General features: G+C 34.1%; 1 protein-coding gene and 1 long non-coding RNA gene across 5 annotated transcripts; one reads left to right on the top strand and one right to left on the bottom strand.

Moving 5' to 3' along the window:
- Positions 1 to 134: 134 nt before the first annotated feature.
- LOC148605988 (retinal-binding protein-like) lies at positions 135 to 20829 on the bottom strand. 4 transcript variants are annotated; one of them, XM_088544995.1, is made up of 14 exons: positions 20702 to 20829; positions 15351 to 15419; positions 15066 to 15146; positions 12709 to 12772; positions 7669 to 7712; positions 7313 to 7375; positions 6414 to 6602; positions 5484 to 5559; positions 5168 to 5248; positions 4718 to 4801; positions 3448 to 3554; positions 3034 to 3173; positions 2565 to 2713; positions 135 to 1398 (listed from the first exon to the last, which is right to left on the bottom strand). In XM_088544995.1, the coding sequence occupies exons 3-14, from the start codon at positions 15144 to 15146 to the stop codon at positions 1229 to 1231; spliced, it is 1248 nt and encodes a 415-aa protein (XP_088401121.1). In that variant the 5' UTR covers positions 15351 to 15419; positions 20702 to 20829; the 3' UTR covers positions 135 to 1228. The 4 variants fall into 4 exon arrangements, with proteins under 4 accessions (XP_088401121.1, XP_088401119.1, XP_088401120.1 ...); XM_088544993.1 differs by lacking the exon at positions 20702 to 20829 and adding an exon at positions 19062 to 19330; XM_088544994.1 differs by lacking the exon at positions 20702 to 20829 and adding an exon at positions 15774 to 15870.
- On the top strand, positions 15081 to 16754 carry LOC148605989 (uncharacterized). Its single transcript, XR_015915116.1, has 2 exons — positions 15081 to 15318; positions 16263 to 16754. It is a non-coding gene; the product is annotated as an uncharacterized LOC148605989 (long non-coding RNA).
- Positions 20830 to 20931: the final 102 nt, after the last annotated feature.

Genomic DNA, 20931 nt, shown 5'->3' with positions numbered 1-20931 from the left:
AAAACCTTTAAATTTAGGATGAAAATTTATTGCAGGATGGTTTCACTGGAAATGTAAACAGCCGGAACGTATATAATACCAAACAAACTCATCTTTTATGAATAAAAAGACAAATATATCATAAAACAAATGAATAAAATACTGATAAAAATTGTATTTGATTAAATCAAATAATTTATTATAATATACATAACCACAATTAATATTTGATTAATTCATGTACCTGATACGAACCTATCTGTGAAACTTCAACATCATCTTGTTACTTTAATACTATACCACTAACAGACCATTAATAAAAAAACATCTTCCTTTGTTGGATGATAGTAAAAATATTTTTGCTTGTGAATCATCATATTGATTATAGACCGATTTGTGATAAGTTGAAATATACATATTAAATATTCATACATGACTTTGTTACATACAAAGATACATTTGAATTGATATTTTGTACTAATTTTAGCACTAATAACATACTACACGTAATTTCATAATTAGGTTAAATATGATTTTCAATTTAGTTTGAAATCCCAGGTCGAAAAGAATCTTTCTAATTATTTGAAAGTAATGTGCAAGAATCCATGCCAGAAACTCTGGTGAAACTTAACTGATCCAAAACTCACAGTAGTGTCAGGCTTTTAGTTTAGCCATTGTGACTATTTTAGCATCTGCAATTGTAGTAACTTCAATAATTTATTCCACGTGAATAACCGACATTTTAGTGTTATTTTCAAATTAAATAAAGTTCACATTACATCGCCATCCCACCAACTGTCTCCGCTTAAGTTATCGAATAAATATTTTATGTCAATAATTTGTGGAAAATGATCATTTCCAAAAAAGATTTGATATAAAACATTTCTTGCTCCTTAGAATACGTATGGTGGTTATTTCAATACTATTAAAATACCAAGGAATCATATGTAAAAGGTAAGATCTACGAAACTTTAAACTAAAGAAAATGGCATAGGACAAAACATACTTGTTTTGGCGGTATAGGCTCTTGGCTGAATTTCATTGTAATAAATGGAAGAACTCTTTACTGATTCTTCAACAGTATCGTAAACCATCTTACAAATCGTTTCATATACCTCGGATGAATTCTTTACACATTAATCGTGTCAAACAGACAGTAAATATGATATTACCTATACGTATTGTACACGAATTTCACAATTGATAATACAGATGTTTTACTATTTCATAACTGAATTCTTCAACTTTATCATAAATGCGTTATTTGAAATTTGTCTGACAATGTTTCCCAGTCACAATCGTCTATAAGTTTATTTATTTCCTGTTTGATAAGATCATCATCAGGGGCGATAACTTCACATGAATATTTGATTTTCTTTGACCTGGTCCAGCTAAACGTATTGTCGAAACATAAAACGTCTGGAAAATAAATATCGCATTGTTTAATCGTTAGTATAGGCCTTGCATTAATATAGATGGTTTTCTGAGGAGTGCTGTCGCTAACTGTTAGATTAATCATTCCAGGTTATAATTACTTATGCATCGTTTTGTCTCTACTTCATCAAACTCAATTTTTAAATTTTGTAACTCGTGTCTTTGAAAGTCATATACTATAATTGATTTTCCCCGGTTTATATATTTTCACAAATTTAACCATCAGTAGTTATTTGCAAAATTAAGCAAGTAACTTCAAATTAAGCGTTATGTAAATTAGTAATTATCAAAATAGCTTAAATACTCGCAAAAATGTTTGGAAAAAAGAATCCGCGAAAATAAGTATATTTAAAGTATACCTTGAAACAAGATTGAAGTCATCACTACAGAAGTTTTATGGTCGTCGTCATGAACTCGTGGATCGTTATGGTGTATCCATTTGCACCATGAAAACTGATTTATTCAACGGGTCATAGTTTTCCTTTCCTCGTTTGTCTACCCCGGACTTGACTTTTTATGAGCAACTCTGTGGGTGTTTCCAGAAAAGCAGAAGACGCTTACCCTACCGGTGCACCTGGTCCATGCTCCCAGTTTTTAGTGGAGTCCGAGTTGCTCATTTACTTTTATTACTTTGTATATATGATTTTAGTTACTTTATGTTCTTTGTTGTGTATGTCTGTTTTCCATGTCTGGTCTTTGTCCCTGGATTACATTCTTTTGATTGCCGCTATAACCTTGGTTCCCTTGATTACTCCTTGACTTCTTCATATCAGAAATATAGAATTCTACTACATATGAAGGGACAAAGTATTTTAAAGAAAATATGTCCACAATGTTTAATATTGAAAAATTACTAGTACCAAATCTTCAAAATAATCCATGTAAATTAACTTAGTCTTGTAAGAGTAATCAAGGGAACCAAGGTTATAGCGGTAACATCTACGAAATGTGGTAAACCAAAAACGGCGGTGCGGTATAAACATCTACAATTCATCACAATTTTAGAAGGAATTCCGACAAACAGTTTTCTTCAGAGGAGATGTGACCACAAGGTTGCAGTAACGGACTGACGTAGACCATCATTATGTCCCTACGTCTGTTCACAGCAGAAAAGAAGGCATTTGGCTTAAACGTATGCGATTGTAACTTACATTTTCCGGCTTTATCACAAGTAAAGGTTCCATCTTCTGTCAATAGATGGCTGTTGACTCTGGAGATGGGAACTAGGGAGACATATTTCTCTCTTTCTTCAATAAACAGACCAAACCCAACATCATGATCCTCTGATTGAAATTCCCAGCTAAAGCAACAAAAACGGATTACGAATGAGTTAACTTAAATTTTAATACCCCCTGCCCTCATCAAAAACAAATCAAAACAAAGAACGTGGTTAACTATTAAACGTTAACAATATCAAATAAAATAAAAAAGAATATCAATCCGCGGACGATATTCTTTAACTTCTTAGCATATTGCACATCTTTTGTTGTACAAAGAGCGAATTATTCCAAAGAAGTAACAAGATCTGAATCTTATACTTACTATTGGTGCAACATATATCAAAGAAAGGTAGGAAATTCAAGGGATGTTATGTAGAATACATGTTCCATATAAACTTACTTGATCATACTTCCGGGTATATCAACAGTATAGGGTATGTATAACTTATCCCCGCGGGGGACTGTTGCTGAAGACAAATGGGACATGGTATCAGATTTCTGTAAATAATATTCCTCCGGTACTTTCCCGCCTTGACAAACCTGAAAAAAAGTATTAAATATAGAAAAGAAAACAATAAGGAAGAGTTCTTTTATAAAAAAAAATCCTTCAATGACGGGTACTTAAAACAGAATAAAAACCGAATAAACAAGTTAAAATTAAATGCATCACACACAAACGACATGACTTTACCGTAACAGTGCTTAGAATTTACACATATAAAAATAAAACGAAAGAAACATATACTGCATTAGGTGTATTACTAAAAGCTGCAAGCGCATAAAATATATACATGTACTACAAAATGGTAGTTACCATGGATACGCATTTCGGATTACCGTCTGGATCTGTTAGCTTACCACCATAACAAGCAGGTAAGTTGTCCTCATCAATAAACCGAAGTAGAAGATCACGATAATCATCTGAAAGGTCAGCATATACAACATAAGTATGAAAAGGTTAAATAAATCATACAATGTGGTACTGAAGAGTTAACGACTAGCGGGTTGATTTTAAGAACTACATGATGACCTCGATCCGCTCCGCATAGACTTTCTTGCATCGATATGTAAGTCCAATTTTTACTTTATGTTCTCTTCGGTGTTTTCCATTTCACTTATTTACTAGTTGTATTACTACAAATGCTATATCTAAACACAAAGCCATGAATATTTCGAAAGTAACATTGATTATGCAGCTATAGGAACATCTCGTCTGAATCACTTTGAAAACGTAATCAAGAGAACCTAGGTTATAGCAGTAATCAAAAGAATGTCATCCAGGGATAAAAACCAGATATGGAAAACAGAAATACACAACAAAGAACATAAAGTAACTAAAATCATACATATAAAATAACAAACGCAAATGAGCAACTCGGACTCCACTAAAAACTGGGAGCATGAACCAGCTGTATCGGTAGGAAAAGCTTCTTTGCTTTTCTAGAAACATCCGTCGAGTTGCTCATAAAAATTCAAGTCCGGGGTAGACGAAAAAGGAAAGGAAATCTATGACTCGTTGAACAAACCAGTTTTCATGGCGCAGATGGATACACCGTAACGATCCACGAGTTCATGATGACGATCATAAAACTTCTGTGGTGATGACTTTAATCTTGTAGCAACATAGCCTTGTTCCAGAAGCCTATTTGTTAGAATTCTAGCGCGATACAAAAAGTCTGCGTAGTTTCGGCAAGCTCTGGCATAACGTATGAGTTGTGATATGAACTCTTCATACGCAGGTGCTGATGGGATGTTGCCACAGATGAAAGGAAAGTTGACAATTCTGAATGAAAAGTTATCAAGTTTGTCGTAAAGTTTGGTCAATAGTTTTTCGTTAGATCGATTTCTAAATGTAGGTCAAGATACGAGACTGACTTCACAGTGTCTGTAGTATCTCAAGTTCTTTGTGGTAGATGCGATGTATCAAATCCCCAATATTAAAATTGTTCAAAGATAATGCCTCATCTATATAGCGGAAACTGAGATTAAAGGAACCAGCTAAACAGTATCCATTCTAAAACTATCAGAGTTATATTATAGTTCAGTACTGTGTTAACAGACACGTATATGTTATTTAATTTTACCTCCTTTTACATGAATTTTCTCTTTCATATCGTCACTGATTAACGGTCTGGCAATTTTATAGAAAAATGGAAAAATTCGAGGAGCTGAAAATAGAAGACGTATCGAAGAGAATTATTCTGTAGTCTGAGTTCACCCCAGTTTGTGTCGTTTTTTTTTTCTTTCTTGTTCGTTGGTTTTGTTTTTTAGTTGTTTTTTATTGCACAATTTGTCCTTATTTTGTCCTTTTGGTGTTCCGGGTGTTCATTATAGCCAAGGACTTCCAATCTATTAGACATTAAGCGTTCCTACTCTTCTTTTATAGTGATGAAATTGTGATTATAGTTTTCAATGGACCACTCAAACTATTGTCAACTGAGTCTCGCTCATCTCAAATGTTCATATTTCCTTTCTGCCCCTTGTGTTGTATCAATAGGTCTCATATTACTAATCAGAAAGTATATGATTCTTACCATTTATAACCAGCAATCTCCTCATCATTTCTGGGTAGTTATCTTCCAGTATCTTCACTAGATATAAATACATCTGCATTCCTGTCGCAAAACATTTATATGTATGGTTGTTAAAGTAATGTTATATAATCACTGATTACCGACCTGGTTATCATTTACTATCACATACAAATATTGAAAAAGATGCCAAAGTATCATCTTTTAAATAGGAAATCATATTATGTTTCAGGGCATTAAATTTATATCTCAAAGTATGAAATAAAAAAAGTTAAACAGTGAACAAGCAGCCGAAAAAAAAAAGAAAAAATATATAAACCTGGTATCCAAAGCATGGATGTTCCAGCTTCAGCCATATCAAATATAACAGTCAGTCCATCTACTGGTCTTCCCATCTGCAAATGTAAGAATTCAAATTACTGACAAAACTTGAATATGGTCTATATATAGACGTACATTTTTCAATCAGGAATGCCAGTGAACTACCGACTACCCTCTTCTTCAAACGTAGTTACGTTAACCTTATCAGTGGCCTTATCACGGTTCCAAACATTAACACCGTTCATATGTGCATTGAATCACATCTTAAAATGGCTATACGAGACCTATTCGCCAATCGATCATTGTAACAAGACATATTCAACATTCGATCATTGTAACAAGACCTATTCGTAAATCGGTGTTTGTAACAAGACCTATTCGACAATCGGTCATTGTAACAAGACCTATTCGTAAATCGGTCATTTAACAAGACCTATTCGTAAATCGGTCATTGTAACAAGACCTATTCGTAAATCGGTCATTGTTACAAGACTTATTCGTAAATCGGTCATTATAACAAGACTTATTCGTAAATCGGTCATTTTAACAAGACCTTTTGGTAAATCAGTTATTGTAACAAGACCTATTCGTAAATCGGTCATTATAACAATACCTATTCGTAAATCGGTCATTGTAACAAGACCTATTCGCCAATCGGTCATTGTAACAAGTCATATTCAATATTCGATCATTATAACAAGACCTATTCGCCATTCTGTCATTGCAACAAGACCTATTCGCCAATCGGTCATTGTACCAAGACCTATTCGTAAATCGGTCATTGTAACAAAATTTATTCGCCAATCGGACATTGTAACAAGACCTATTCGTAAATCGGTCATTGTAACAAGACCTATTCGCCAATCGGTCACCATTCAATCACAATAACCGTAATTATTCCGTCAATAAAACCAGAGTTATGCCTAACCTTTTTGCTTTGTTCTTCCCAGTCTTTCACTGTCCATTCACATTGTAAAAGCTTCGTCTTTTCCAGGTCAGACTTTTTCGTAGAGAACATAAGCCCTTTTATATCGAGTTTGCCAAACAACTCCACCCTTATTGGGGATCCATCCCGGGCATGTCCGACAAAACCTCCCGTCAAGTATTTCTGAATGACCTGTAAAACAGAAACAGAAGCTAATATATATATAACTGAGGCGTGAGTTCACAAAAAAAGTTGCAAATGTTGACGGAAATACATGTTACAAGAAGACGGCTAACCAAAACCAACGGGTACACTTTGAAAGCAAGTAAGGTATAATATATCAAATGGACAAAGATTATTTAAGGTCGCAGTCGCATATAAAAAAAGCAGGCCAAGTATACTTGATGTCTTCGTCCTATTAAACAAAGCGACAAAATACACATAAGTGGCAATTACAAACAACGAAGTCGCCAAGTACACATAAGTGTGATCGAATTCAACAAAGTCGCAAAGTACTCATCAGTGTGAATCAAATAAAATAAAGCAGCTAAGAACACATAAGTGGTGGTTAAAGGCAAAAATGCGGCATGAAATACACGAGGTAGTGGTCTTATACAACAAAGCGGAAAGGCACACAAATGAGGTGTTCTTGTAGACCAAAGCAGCCAAATAATCTTAAGATAGTGTTAATAGTCAACAAAACGCCCAAGTATACTTGAGGTGGACATCCTATACAACAAAAGACGGTCATATCAACCAGAAAAATAATTAACAAATACAATAACCTTGCTAAAATACACAAAAGCCTTATGAATTAATGTAATCCCTATAGAAAGTATCACTTATAACTTATTACATAAATGACGACAAAACTAAATTGATGCAATCGGAAAAAAACTTACCTCTGGTGGTGTGTAATCTGATAGTAAAGATTTGGCTTTCATTTTCTGTTTGTACTCAATACTCTGAAAAAAGATGTTCCGCATTTGAGATTTTGAGTTTTGTATTGCTTATTTTTAAAAATTATTTCAGACAATAATTTCTAAATATTCTCTTTCAGACTAGGACTGCATGATGTTTAATTTCAGATTAGCATTTCGTAACGTTCATTTTCCAACTTAATTCCTTATTGTTTAGTTTTCCACTTGCATTTCGTACTACTTATCTGAGACCAAAATATTGCAGTAGTATTTTGTTAATAAACTAACAAATCGTATTGCTATATATTTCTAAATTACCACACTGCCTTTAGACTTACATTTCGTAACATTTGTTCCGCCTTCTTGACATCGAAACACCGTGCTGTAAAACAGGGTTTAACATTGTATAAACGAATGTGATTCATTTCATTTGATTAATTAGAAATAAACATATTCAATTATTGTTAATATTGTCAAAAATGCGGTAAAACAACTGGGAATTTCGTCAAAGAGTAATCAAGGGAACCAAGGTTATAGCGGTAATCAAAAGAATGTAATCCAGGGACAAAGACCAGACATGGAAAACAGACATACACAACAAAGAACATAAAGTAACTAAAATCATACATACAAAGTAACAAAAGTAAATGAGCAACTCGGACTCCACTAAAAACTGGGAGTATGGACCAGGTGCACCGGTAGGGTAAGCGTCCTCTGCTTTTCTAGAAACACCCGAAAGGTGAATGTAACGAGTGACAATAACACAGATCAGGTTAATATAAAAAACTGACATTATCGTCAAATAATTGGATATAATCTACACACAACATCGGTAATAGTAAATAGTTGAAAACATTATCAGAAGTTTATATGAGTATTTTATTCCATTCTGTAAAACAATATTGTCAGTAGTTAATATCCACCTATTTGATGATACTGTCAGTAGTTTAACTGTGCCTTTTCGACAGATTTATCAATAGTTTATATTCGACTAATTTGTATTACATGTATTTTCTTATTAAACTTATCGACCATGTTGTCAGTAGTCAATATCCACTTGTTTAATGATATTAACCGTACTTTATATCCATCTGTTTGACGATATTGTCAGAAGTTTATATTCATCTACTCGACAATTTTGTCAATAGATTATATTCATCTATTCGACAATTTTATCAATAATTTATTTGTTTATATTTCTCTATTCGACAAAATTACTTTATTACCACCTTATCGACATTTTGCGAGTAGTCTATATTTACCTGTTCGACAATGTTGTCAGTATTTTATATCTACCTGTTCGATGTCAATATTCTATATCCACCTGTTCAACAATGTCACCAGTAATAAATATCCACCTGTTCGACATTATGTTTATAGTATGTATTCATCTATTCGACAAAATTATAGTAATTTTTATCCACTTGATTTTTTTGTCAGTAGATATAGCCTTCTAATCGACAACATTATCAGTAGTCTACATCCGTCTATTCGAGAAAATCGTCATTAACTGGTAACTACTCGTTCGATGTCGGTAGTATTTATCTACGTGCATGACAATATCATCGAACAGGTTTATATAAACTACTGACAATATCGTTGAATAGGTGAATATACACAAATGACAATATCATCTAACAGATATATATATATAACACTGACGATATCGTCGAACAAATGGATATAAACTACTGACAATATGGTTAAATAGATTAATATAAACTACTGACAAAATAGTCGAACAGGTCAATATGAACAAGTGAGAATACTGTCGAACAGATGTATATAAAACACTGGCAATATCAAAGAATGAATGGTAATAAAATGCTAACTATATCGTTGAATAGAATATTATAAACTACTGACAATACTGTCGAATAGATGAATGTAAATGCTTGACAATATTTTCGAACAGGTCCATATATACTACTAAACATAGCATAATTAAGTCGATGATAGTAACTATTGGCAATTTTGTTGGATAGGTGAATATAAACTTCTCACAAATAGGTTGATATAAATACTGACATTATCGTCGAGTAGATGAATATAAACTACTGACAATATTGTCGAGCATGACTATATATACTAATGAAAAAATACATAGGTGGCTACAAACTACCGACGGTATTTTAGAAAAGATGGATATAAACTGCTGATAGTTTTGTCTTATAGATTGATATAAACTACTGATAATTTTGTCTTTTAGATGGATAAAGATTCCAGACAATATTGTCAGTCAAGTGGATATAAATCACCGATAATATTGTCAGTCAAGTGGATATAAATCACTGATAATATTGTCAAATAGTTGGATATAGACAACTGACATCGAATAAGTAGATATAAAATAGTGGCGATTTTGTCGAACAGATGGATTTAGACTACTAACAATGTTGTCGAATAGATAGCTGCATCTACTGACAAAAAATTCAAGTGGTCATAATTTACATAATTTACTACCACAACACTTGTTACTCCTGTAGTGGTATTAATTCAATGTGGATCCTGAAAAATTCGAAAGATCTTCAGGAGACAATCAGTTCAAGACTATTATCTGAATATTATAGCATTAAAACCTATGATTTTTCAACATTGTATACTTCTATTCCCCATACTCAGTTAAAATTCCGACTTAAAAACATTATACATCTTTGTTTTTCCAAAAAAAGATGGTACACCTACATACAAATATATAGTTCTGGTAGAGATTCCTTATACTTAAGAAATAATTCCAAATCATCTTCCAAATATACAGAGGAAGATATTTACAAAATGCTGGAATTTTTAATCGACAATATATTTGTCCATTGTGGTGGACGTGTTTTTCAACAAACGGTCGGCATTCCAATGGGAGCAAATTGTGCTCCTTTACTTGCTGACCTATTCCTTCACTCTTACGAGGCTGACTTTATAGCTGATTTGATCCAAAAGAAAGAATATCTTTTGGCTATATCCTTTCATCTCAGTTTCCACTATATAGATGACGTATTATCTTTAAACAACCCTACTTTCGGGGATTTGATACATCGCATCTACCCCAAAGAACTTGAGATAAAGAATACTACAGACACTGTAAGGTCAGCCTCATATCTTAACCTACACTTAGAAATCGATGGTAAAGGAAAACTATTGACCAAACTTTACGACAAACATGATGACTTTTCATTCAGAATTGTCAACTTTCCTTTCATCTGTGGCAACATCCCTTTAGCACCTGCGTATGGAGTATTCATATCACAACTCAAACGTTATGCCAGAGCTTGCCGAAACTACGCAGACTATCGCGCTAGAATTCTAACAAATAGACTTCTGGAACAGGGTTATTTTGCTACATGATTGAAGTCATCACTACAGAAATTTTATGGTCGTCATCATGAACTCGTGGATCGATATGGTGTGTCCACCTGCACCATGAAAACAGATTTATTCAACGGGTCATAGTTTTCCTTTCCTCGTTTGTCTACCACTGGACTTGACTTTTCATGAGCAACTCGGCGGGTGTTTCTAGGAAAGCAGAGGACGCTTACCCTACCGGTGCACCTGGTCCATACTCCCAATTTTTAGTGGAGTTCGAGTTGCTCATTTGCTTTTGTTACTTTATACGTATGATTTTAGTTACTTTATGTTCTTTGTTGCGTATGTCTGTTTTCCATGTTTGGTCCTTGTCCCTGGATTGCGTTCTTTTGATTACCGCTACAACCTTGGTTCCTTTGATTACCCTTTCCTTACTACAATGTTATCGAATAGATGAATATAAACTATTAACAAAATTGTCGAACAGGTGGATATAGACTACTGACAAAATGTTGATAAGGTGGATATAAAAAATACTAAAATTCTGTCAAATAGATTATTATAAAATATTGACAAGATTGTCGATAAGATGAATATTAACTATTGAAAAATATTGTCAAACAGGTGGATATGAATTACGGACAAAATGGTGGATGATGATATGAGGTAGTACAATTTAGTTAAATAGATGAATATAAGCTATTTACAAAATTGTCGAAATGGCATATTTAAACTACTGATAATATCGTCAAATAGGTGGATAAAAACTACTGACAATATCGTCAAACAGAATGACATAAATTAATGACAATATTGTCAAGCAGAATGACATATATTACTGACAACATTGTCAAACAGAATGAAATAAACTACTGACAATATTGTCCAACAGAATGACATAAACTACTGACAATATTGTCGAATAGATGTATATAAACAAAATACAAAATTATCGAACAAGTGGATATTAATTACTTGCGACATGGGAAATAAAGACTACGACATTGAACAGGAGGATATTTACTACTGACAATTTGTCGATTAGGTGGATATAAAGTTCTACAGTACTGCCGAATACATGTATATAAATTTTTGATAAAACTGTCGATAAGGTCGATATACACTTCTGAAAATACTGTAAAACAGGTGAATACATTGACAAACAGGTGAATATATTGAAAAAAAGGTGGATATATTGTCAAACAGGTGAATATATTGACAAACAGGTGAATATATTGACAAACAGGTGGATGAGAGAGTAATCAAAGGAACCAAGGTTATAGCGGTAATCAAAAGAATGTAATCCAGGGACAAAGACCAGACATGGAAAACAGACATTCACCAAAAAGAACATAAAGTAAATAAAATCATTCATACAAAGTAACAAAAGTAAATGAGCAACTCGGACTCCACTAAAAACTGGGAGCAAACAGGTGGATATATTGTCAAACAGGTGGATGTATTGACAAACAGGTGAATATATTGACAAACAGGTGGATATACAATGAATTGTCAAACAGGTGGATATATTGCCAAACAAGTGGATATATTGATAAACAGAAGGATGTATTGACAAACAGAAGGATGTATTGACAAACAGGTGAATATATTGACAAACAGGTGATATACAATGTATTGTCAAACAGGTGGATGTATTGACAAACAGGTGGATGTATTGACAAACAGGTAAATATATTGACAAACAGGTGGATATATTGACAAACAGGTGGATATATTGACTAACAAGTGGATATATTGTCAAACAGGTTTATATCAATTAAATGATGAAAAGAAAGTGGTTTCAATAATACTTCACGTAACAAGAAGAAGAACCACACATTTAAATCAACCCTTAAGTAGAAGTTTTTTTTAACAAATTAACAAAAAAGAATAAAGAGCAGTCATGAAAAATGATGTTTTGTATTCGAATTTTAAAACGGGTCCCAGAAGACAAATTCATTTCGCGAAGACTTAAAAATTTAATTTGATACAAACCCTGACTGGATTTTTTAAAAATATATACTGAAATTGTAAACCAAAGCTGAGTTATTAAGACATATTTCTCTGGAACTAAAACTGACCTCTAAGCCATCTTTCCAAGCCATAATCAATCTGTTCAGCAATGTCTAATGTTGCCTCTTTTAGCTACAAAACAATGCAACTTCTGACTAAGAAAAGTTTTACCATCAAATCGATTTTTTTCGATTTACTATTATACGGCTTTGGTAGTTAAATTGCAAAATTCAAAAAGTGAATGAGCAATCGTAATAAAGTGATACAAGTGGAAGGCTAATGCTTATTAAGCAAAAAAAATGTTTTTGTTTCTGGAAGAAATCAGAAAAGGGCCAAACTATATCATGACCCCTTGTACTTGCAGGGGCGGAGCCAGACACATTGGAGTTTACATATCACAACTCATACGTTATGCCAGAGCGTGCAGTGACTAGACTTTTTGTATCGCGCTAGACTTCTTACAATTTGGCTTCTGAAACAGGATTATGCTACTACAAGATTGAAGTCATCACTACAGAAGTTTTATGGTCGTCATCATGAACTCGTGGACCGTTACTGCCTATCCATTTTTACTATGAAAACTGATTTGTTCAACATGTCAAAAGTTTTCCTTTCCTCTTTCGTCTACCCCGGACTTGACTTTTTATAAGGAACTCGGCGGGTGTTTCAACAAAAGCACAGGTCGCTTACCCTACTGGTGCACCTTGTCCATGCTCCCAGTGTATAGTGGAGTTCGAGTTGCTCATAAGTTTTTGTTACTTTGTATATATTATTTTCGTTATTTTATGTTCTTTGTTGTGTGGGTATTTGTCCCTGTATTACACTATTTTAATTTCCGCGAAAAGGAGGGGTGCCATCTAGGGTTCTTCACAAAAAGTGGGGGTGCTAGGACATTATTTACTATTTTTTGTCAATTTTACATATGAAAATGACAAATTTTATAATAAAAATGGGGGTTGCCATCCCGGGCACCCACACTCCCCCGGTTCGCCACTGTGCCTGTGGTAAGAACTTGGTGTTTAGTGTGAAGGCTATCATTAGCAGTGATAAGCGCTTGGTGCTTGAGTTATCATAACCTCACAGAGCTTGTCGTACCAACGCTGACATTTTGTACCGCGCTGAACTTCTTACAATTAGGGCTCTGGAACAGGGTTGTGTTGCTATAAGATTGAAGTTATCACTACAGAGGTTTTATGGTCGTCATCATGAACTCGAGAAACGTTACTGTGTGTCCATCTGCACTATGAAACTGATTTGTTCAACGTGTCATAGTTTTCCTTTCCTCTTTCGTCTACCCCAGACTTGACTTTTTATGAGCAACTCGGCGGGTGTTTCAACAACAGCACAGGTCACTTACCCTACTGGTGCACCTTGTCCATGCTTCCATTTTTTATTTGAGACCGAGTTGTTCATATATTTTTGTTACTTTGTACGTATTATTTTGGTTTTTTATGTTCTTTGTTGTGTGTGTCTGTTTTACATGTCAGGTCTTGGTCCCTGCACTACATTCTTTTGATTTTCGCTAGAATCTTGGTTCCCTTGATTACTCTTTGAAAAGGAGGGCTGCCATTTGGAGTTCTTCAGAAAAAGTGGAGGTGCTAGGACAGTATTTACTATTTTTTCGTCAATTTTACCAATGAAAATGACAAAATTTCTAATAAAAATGGGGGTTGCCATCCCGTGCACCCACACTCCCCCGGTTCGCCACTGTGTCTGTGACAAGAACTTGGTGTAAAGTGTGAAGGCTAGCATTAACTTGCAGTGCTAAGCGCTTGGTGTTGAGTGTGAAGGCTAGCATTACTTGAAGTTGCAGTGAAAAGCGCTTGGTGCTTGAGTTATCATAACCTCACAGAGCTTGTCGTACCAACGCAGACATTTTGTACCGCGCTGAACTTCTTACAAGTAAGCTTTTGGAACAGGGTTATATTGCTACAAGATTAAGTCATCACTACAGAAGTTTTATGATCATCATGAACTCGTGGATCGTTTTGGTGTATCCATCTGCACCACTGAAAACTGATTCGTTCAACGTGTCATAGTTTTCCTTTCCTCTTTCGTCTACCTTGGACTAGACTTGTTTATGAGCAACTTAGTGTTTTCTTTTCCAAAATAAGCAGAGGACGCTTTCCCTACCGGTGCACCTGGTCCATTACTTGTGCAATGTGACATTTCATTTGGTCATGGTCCATGCTCCCAGTTTTTAGTGGAGTCTAGAATCTTGTTTCCCTTGATCACTCTTTCAAGTGATAATAAAATTATGGTTAATGAAAAAAATAGACGATAATTTCTTTGTGTATTCCAACATGGTTGAACGACGACTAGGGTTGCTGCATTCTACATTTATATTGGCTTTAGCTACATGATTAAATGGTTTGTTTTTGTTTGACACGGATGTAATCCCATGTGGCCTACAGGAATCTCTTACCTGAATTAGGGCTTTTTCTTCCTTCTGTGTTAATTTTCGTTGCTGGTAATTATTATTGGAGTTGATGTCAGGACCATTCATCTGTAACATGGTATATACTCATATGACACTTCCTTAATACAATTTTCCCCCTTTTACCAATGACGATGTCGGTTATGGAATAAGGTTAATTCAGATTTTACATATTAGTGCAAAAACGAAGTTATTCATTCGAGGTGAAGCAAACGATTTTAAATGATTAACACTTCAAACGGTATGTATTTAATAGATTTCAGTAACACTTACCGCTATTAGTATCTGTCAAGGAATCACGTTTTAATATTCCTTCATAGTGGCTGTTGTAGGTCTACGGATCTGTTGGGAAATCTTTGATCATTAACGATGACAATTTAATAAACAAGTACAGATTAAATGCGAAAATCCAATACATGTAACTTTATGTGTACCTGGATATGATTCGCTCTAGTTACAAGAAATAAGACTTTATACGGGTGTGAGATTTATGTGGGTAAAACACATCTTTTATTCCATACATCATGTAATATAACATCAGTGATATTCTACTGACAAAGGTTTGTTAAGTAATTACATACACGTAAAAACTCTTTCATGATTTACGGCTCTGTTTTTAATGTATTTATTTAATTGTTTTGCCGTAACAACAGAACTTAACCTGAATAATCTTATCTTAGCAGAACTAATACTTACCTGAAGTATTACCTTTCACTGAACAAGATATGACAATTTAACGATGAAAAAAATATCTGATGGAATGCATTAAAGTTTTATGACATGACAAATTTAACAGGTTAAATATACATATGAACGGTTCGATCGGTTTATTTACGTGTATACTTAACATAAAGAATATAGCACCTCAGTTTTGTTTCATTATGGTACAATTAAAGTTTGTTTCTCTAGTTTCAATTAAGTTGTCATTCCTCAGAATGTATCACTTATGCAACCTTATCAACATTCAATATTTCTTTTGTTCCACAGTGTAAAATTCAAATAAGATCTGAATAACAAGAATGGATCGATGTTTTAAGTGGAAAATAAATGATTGCCACACCGTACTTGCTCTAACAAGTTCAAACAAAATGCTTTATCTAAGTAAAAAGAGAATGGACTCTTGCGATTTTTTTACAGAAATGTTTAGGTCAGAAATGAAAACATTCTGCTTTTTTTTGTTAATAGGAGTGTAAATAGAACAAAGGAGTAAAGGGATGTAGATATATACAGACATTACAATGGGTGATTTACAGGAATTTCCGTGAATGATTTACAGACTTTGCCATGAGTGATTTACAGACATTACCGTGAGCGATTTACAGACATTGCCGTGAACAATGATTTACAGACATTGCTGCGAGCAATGTTTTACAGACATTGCCAAGAGTGATTTACAGACACTGCCGTGAGTGATTTACGTGAGCAATGATTTACAGACGTTACCGAAAGCGATTTACAGACATTACCGTGAGAGATTTACATACATTACCGTGCATGATTTACAGACATGGCCGTGATTGATTTATAGACATTACCGTGAGCAATGATTTACAGACAGTTCCGTGAGAGATTTACAGACATAAGAGTGAATGATTTGCAGATATGTCCGTGTGCAATGATTTAGGTGATTTTGTATGGTCAGTATGAATCGACAAAAATAAATTGGCTTTGAAACAATTACCAATAATGTCGTCTATAAGAAATATTTACATACTACCAATCGAACCATGTATACTGAATATAATTAAATACTTCCAATCAAACCATATATACTGAATGAGTAATCAGGGGAACCAAGATTCTTGCGGAAATCAAAAGAATGTAATATAGGGACAAAGAGTAGACATGGAAAACCGACAAACACAACAAAAAACATAAAGTAACTAAAATCATACATACAAAGTAACAAAAGCAAATGAGCAAGAGTAATCAAGGGAACCAAGGTTATAGCGGTAATCAAAAGAATGTAATCCAGGGACAAAGACCAGACATGGAAAACAGAAATACACAACAAAGAACATAAAGTAACTAAAATCATACATACAAAGTAACAAAAGTAAATGAGCAACTCGGACTCCACTAAAAACTGGGAGCATGGACCAGGTGCGCCGGTAGGGTAAGCGTCCTCTGCTTTTCTAGAAACACCCGCCGAGTTGCTCATAAAAAGTCAAGTCCGGGGTAGACAAACGAGGGAAGGAAAACTATGACCCATTGAATAAATCAGTTCTCATGGTGCTGATGGATACACCATAACGATCCACGAGTTCATGATAACGACCATAAAACTTCTGTAGTGATGACTTCAATCTTGCAGCAACATAACCCTGCTTCAGAAGTCTATTTGTTAGAGTTCTAGCGCGATACAAAAAGTCTGCGTAGTTTCAGCAAGCTCTGGCATAACGTATGAGTTGTGATATGAACACTCCATACGCAGGTGCCGAAGGGATGTTGTCACAGATGAAAGGAAAGTTGACAATTCTGAATGAAAAGTCATCACGTTTATCGTAAAGTTTGGTCAATAGTTTTCCTTTACCATCGATTTCTAAGTGTAGGTCAAGCAACTCGGACTCCTCTAATAACTGGGAGCATGGACCAGGTGCACCGGTGGGGTAAGCGTCGTCTGTTTCTCTAGAAACACCCGTCCAGTTGCTCACAGAAAGTCAAGTCCAGGGTAGACGACAGAATATCATTAAATACTTCCAATCAAACAATGTATACTGATTATCATTAAATACTTCCAATCGGATCATGTATATCGAATATCATAGAGGCGAGAAACCACTAATTCCGCTTCCCATAAGCTTCAATGCTAATTTCACAACATTCAGTGGCTTTTCTGGACTTCACCTTAACTTTGACCTGTAGAGAACTATATATCAGCATGATTCTACATATGTCAGCTCAGAATAGCATGTGGGGTTAGCAGACTTGCAGTGCAGTACTGGTTACCGGAAGTGAAGGGTCTATGAATACATGTAGCATGGGGAAATGCCAGTGTTTTAACAGGATAGGGGATATATTTAGAAATCATTATGGAAATTAGGTTTTACAGCACAAGAAGAAAAATGCACTTATAAATTTACAGAAATGTATTTCTTTTCAGAAGGAATTGTATGAGGAACAGGGGGTAATTTCTGCGTAAGACTATTTTTGCAAATGCTCATTGGTTGAATTGGTGGTCAGTAACCTAGAGTCAAACTACTAAAGCGGCTAGACAGAGGCAAACTAAACATAGAAACATAGATGGAAAATTGTAATAAATTATTATAAATCAAAATAAACATTATCGCCTATGACAGTATAACAGAACTTAAACAAACAAGAAAAACGAATAAGAATCTCGCACGGTGAGAAATCATTCACGCAACGCAAAAGAAATCTGATAAATATACAAAAAACAAAGTAAAACAAAAACAAAACAACGACAATGACAATGACAACACCATCCCTAAAATAACAACATTTAAGATTTAATTCTTCAGGAAAACATTTTAACCCGCCACCATACAGACAAATAAATTCAATAATTTACAGGTTCAGGGTCAGACATAAACTTCACTGTAATTTCAATAAAACACCGAAGAAGACCCTATCAAAAATGTTTTGTACTGGAAATAATCTTCATAACATAAAACCGCGAGTTTATAATAGCTGTTTATGGCTTAAAAATTGGTCACCTGAATGCGGTCAAAATTATCGTCAACATTTTAGAAAGGTCATTAAAATCGATAAATGGAGAGACGGCCGGTACTACAAGAGACAGAAAAAAGAAAAGAATCAACAGACACCCCAACAGACTGTTATATAATTCAGGCGTATAAATATTTCTATAATTATTCAGACACATAGTGTGTCAAGCGTCTTGTAAGGCACTCGTGTTGGTCTATTATTTTTACAAAATTTAACAGATTTACCGTGGTCAACATTCTGTGTTAGTGTATATTACGGTAGATTTATTTTGAAATACATTTACAATGAACATACCTGTCTTCGGCGATTAATGAATTGCACGGATTATTTCCATCATATAGTTATTTCTTCTCTCTATTGCCAATATCTACTGATTCATCTTCGCCAAGTATGTTATTTAGTCTACGTTTTAGTATGTCGAATATTTTCTTTCAGTCCTAAAAATAAACTGGTCAAGCACAACTGGATCAATGCCCGAATTACGTGTATTGATTTTAACACGACCTGGGGCTAAAACCTATCAGTCGGATGTCTAGACCAGTTGAGTGTCCGTAATCACCAGCTTACGGCCAAATATTTTATAACACTTTAAAAATGTCGTATTGTTTATTGTGTAAATAATTGCATTTAAATGTCCAGTAAGAAGACATGGATCAACCAAGCAACCACAGTAAAACATCGACCTATTTCGTCAGACAAATAGTCTCAACTGTCACAACAGTCCGAAAATATATGAAAAAAAACAAAAAAAAACTAAACAAACAAACAAACAAACAAAAAAAAACAAAAACAAAAACAAAAAAGAAACAAAACCAAAAAAAAACAAAATAAAAAACACAAAAAAAACAAACAAACAAACAAGAAAAAAAACCAAAAAAACAAAGAATGCAAAATTAATTCATTATAATTTAAAAAAAAACTGATTAGGGACTTTTTCACCACAAAAAAAACCCTTCCCGGTGCAAAAAAAAAAAAACATCCCGATTTAATTGTGCATTTTAAGTAAATAGTTTATAGCACGATGTAGTTATTTACATGATATATATACATGAGCATAGCCTGGTAACAGTTTGCATGATATATATACATGAGCATAGCCTGGTAACAGTTTACATGATATATATACATGAGCATAGTCTGGTAACAGTTTTGCATGTTATATATGCATGAGCATAGTCTGGTAACAGTTTGCATGATATATATGCATGAGCATAGTCTGGTAACAGTTTGCATGATATATATACATGAGCATAGCCTGGTAACAGTTTGCATGATATATATACATGAGCATAGTCTGGTAACAGTTTGCATGATATATATACATGAGCATAGTCTGGTAACAGTTTCGCATGTTATATATGCATGAGCATAGTCTGGTAACAGTTTACATGATATATATACATGAGCATAGCCTGGAAACAGATTGCTTTATAAATCACTTTTAAAAATTAACTACGTCTCATTCAATTTGTGTTCACTGTGAAATGCCTGCCATTTTGTCTGATTCTGATTGGCGCATATGACTACCGAACACTGTCGTACAACCTATTTATTTAAGCATGTGCAGGGTTAAAAACACGCTTAACTTTACAGAAACCTATGAGACATGATTGTTTAACCCATCAGGGTTTTTTTTCTTGTAATTGTGTATATATCTGACAATATGATTCGTATTTTTTGGCAGAGAAAAGAACGTACAATTACAATGTATACAGTTGGAAATCGAAAATAGGAAATAAATAAAATTAAATTAAATAAAAAAAGACAAAATTGCAGAATAATTATTAATAAAGGTTTGATTTAGGTTTTATATAGTGAACTTTATGAAGATATTTGACGAAGTGGAACATGGTGAATTTTCTGTCATTAATATAAAAAAGTTGAAAGGCAAGAAAATTGAGTTAAAACACAAAAAAGGGAATGTAAAGTTTTACCTGGTGATGAAATCCATAAATGGTACATTAAGCACTAGGATTGCACTAGAATCATCAGTTTTATTCAACTGGTTTATCATGGATAACTTTACTTCCAACCATTACAGAACTGGTATACATTTAGCAACTAATGGATCCAGACAGTCACAATACTATTTCACCTGAGTCATTCCGTCCTGACTCGCCTGACACGACAAAGGTAAACCACCGGTCAAATTAGGTGAACCACA

The sequence above is a fragment of the Perna viridis genome, chromosome 9 (assembly GCF_037379345.1).
Source record: "Perna viridis isolate PV_CMFRI_1.1 ecotype Kerala chromosome 9, ASM3737934v1, whole genome shotgun sequence".
NCBI classification, from domain to species: Eukaryota; Metazoa; Mollusca; class Bivalvia; order Mytilida; family Mytilidae; genus Perna; species Perna viridis.
This window is presented reverse-complemented; position numbering and strand designations above follow the sequence as displayed.

What these genes read in the sequence shown, in the direction of transcription:
- LOC148605988 (XM_088544995.1), bottom strand. Translation starts at nt 15,146, where the DNA reads ATGAATGGTCCTGACATCAACTCCAATAATAATTACCAGCAACGAAAA. An exon ending in ATCCATGCTTTGGATACCAG is followed by an intron (nt 5,249 to 5,483) that starts GTTTATATATTT and finishes GTTTTGCGACAG; the next exon opens with GAATGCAGATGTATTTATAT. An exon ending in ATACCCGGAAGTATGATCAA is followed by an intron (nt 2,714 to 3,033) that starts GTAAGTTTATAT and finishes TTGTTGCTTTAG; the next exon opens with CTGGGAATTTCAATCAGAGG.